The sequence below is a fragment of the Microtus ochrogaster genome, chromosome 18, assembly GCF_000317375.1.
Source record: "Microtus ochrogaster isolate Prairie Vole_2 chromosome 18, MicOch1.0, whole genome shotgun sequence".
Taxonomy (NCBI): Eukaryota; Metazoa; Chordata; class Mammalia; order Rodentia; family Cricetidae; genus Microtus; species Microtus ochrogaster.
Window position 1 is genome coordinate 42,783,638 of NC_022020.1, and position 1,861 is coordinate 42,785,498.

The following is a 1,861-nucleotide window of genomic DNA, read 5'->3' on the forward strand; positions in this document are numbered from 1 at the left end:
TGGGATTTAGTCAATAATATATGGGAATAAGTAAATAAACGTACTTGTGGATACCATACAACATGAACAGGGAACATGAAAATCTAAATATTAGGAGATGAAAAAGACTGCATGCAGGTGATGAACCTGAGTTATAAAAGAAGGTATAAAGCTGAGTGTTTTTCATGCATCTTTGTGATTTTGGTGGTGGATACGTGCATAAAATATATTGAATACTGAAAGTGTAAATTGAATGTGAGGCACCAGAGCTTCTGTCCTGAATGTCAATTTGGTTTTTTTGAGGCAAGATTTCTGTGTACCCCTGGCTGTCCTGGAACTCGCTTTGTAGACCAGGTTGGCCTCAAACTCAGAGATCTGCCCAGCCTGTAGAGAAGTTCAATGACTTGTATAGACTTTGTTTCTGTGGTGTGTGTGTGTGTGTGTGTGTGCGCGCGCGCGCGCGCGCGCGCGTGCACGCATGCAACGTTTTTATCTATTTGCCATTTTTATAGTGAAATTTATAAAATAAAAAATATCTGGAAGAATAAACAATTAGCTGTTTGGCGATGTAATGAAAACTTCGCAGGTAAAACAAAGCAGGATACTTCTGAAACTTTACCCACAAGCTCCATCTCTATGACCTCCCCTAGCTCTGCCTCAGTTACAGCCGCACCACTGAAGTCCTAATATGAGACGCAGTAGAGTCTTTGAGAGCGATTTAACTCAGCTGTAAGGGTACGCCTGAACACTTAGCCTATTCATGCATCTAAAGGGCCTGTCCATGGCTTTGCAAAAGATTAAGCACCCAGCACCATGTGACTCAGAGTGTCTACTTTTAGATAAGCATCCGAAGGAATGGAAGCACGGACTCGAACAGGCAGTCACGGGGTTCATAGCAGCATCATTCAGAACCGCAGAAGGTGGGGCGCCCCCAAATCTCCATGCGTATATGCATAAAAACACATCTGCTATAGAAGATGCATGCTTGATAATGCAGTATTATTCAGCCAAACCACACCCGCCAAGATTGCTAAGGAGGTTTCGATGATTGTTTCACTGCCTCTCCCATCTCTTACCCACCGAAGAACTAGCCGGGGTTAAAAGGGTGACTACTTATTATTTTTGTCCCCACCTGACAAACCGAGGGTCTCTACTGTTAGCACGGAGAGGGTGTCCCCAGTAAGACAACACTCTATACGTGGATAATTTCGCAGAGGCAGAGGGCCGGCTCGCAGGTCACTGGTGTGAGCTCGCACCACTCAGTGCGGTCCACTTCCTGTCTAGTCTACCCCCACGCCCGCCCTACCACCCCATCCTTCTTCACCCCCACCCCAGATTACCCGCAAAGGGAGGGGGGGGGAGAAGACCCAAAGCAGCCGACGGCTACTGCGTTGTCTTGTTAGGCAAATGTTTCACCTGCTTAGCCAATTAGCGTCCTCTCCCAGAAAGACGAGTTCAACAGGTTTCCATTTGCTCTCCCTCTGCTTCGTGGGTTGGGGAAAAGGGCTGTCACTTTGCTTCGACCCTCCCATTCCCTCCCTCCCTCTGGGCTCTCCCAGCCTGGCTCTGACCAATCGTACCCGCTCCAACGTGTCCAGGTTGGCGGCTCCGGAGCTCGGCCCCCTGGATGCGCAGGGTTAAGGCTCCAGAGGGCCGGGAGCGGGGAGCCCCGAGTTGGGAGCCGAGTCCTGGGGTGCGCCCGGGACGCGATCCCGATGACTGAGCTCCAGCAAGAGGTGGAGGACGCCAAGCCCGCCAAAGTGCTCGGCAAGAGAGAAGGCAAAGTTGGCCCGGCCCAGTAAGTGACCTCTGGGGGGACGCGCCCAGACCGAATTGCTAGCCGGCGTTCCGATGGGAAAGGCTTTCTAAACTTGTGGAGACA

General features: G+C 50.3%; 1 protein-coding gene across 1 annotated transcript in view; it reads left to right on the forward strand.

The window, feature by feature from the left end:
* The first annotated feature begins 1,554 nt into the window (after nt 1–1,554).
* Nucleotides 1,555–1,861, forward strand: part of Gramd2b (GRAM domain containing 2B) — a 62,241-nt gene continuing 61,934 nt past the window's right edge. The window contains exon 1 of the mRNA XM_005356119.3: nt 1,555–1,777. Within this exon, the coding sequence (XP_005356176.1) occupies nt 1,695–1,777 (83 nt within the window). The 5' untranslated portion in view covers nt 1,555–1,694. The remainder of the gene's footprint in view (nt 1,778–1,861) is intronic.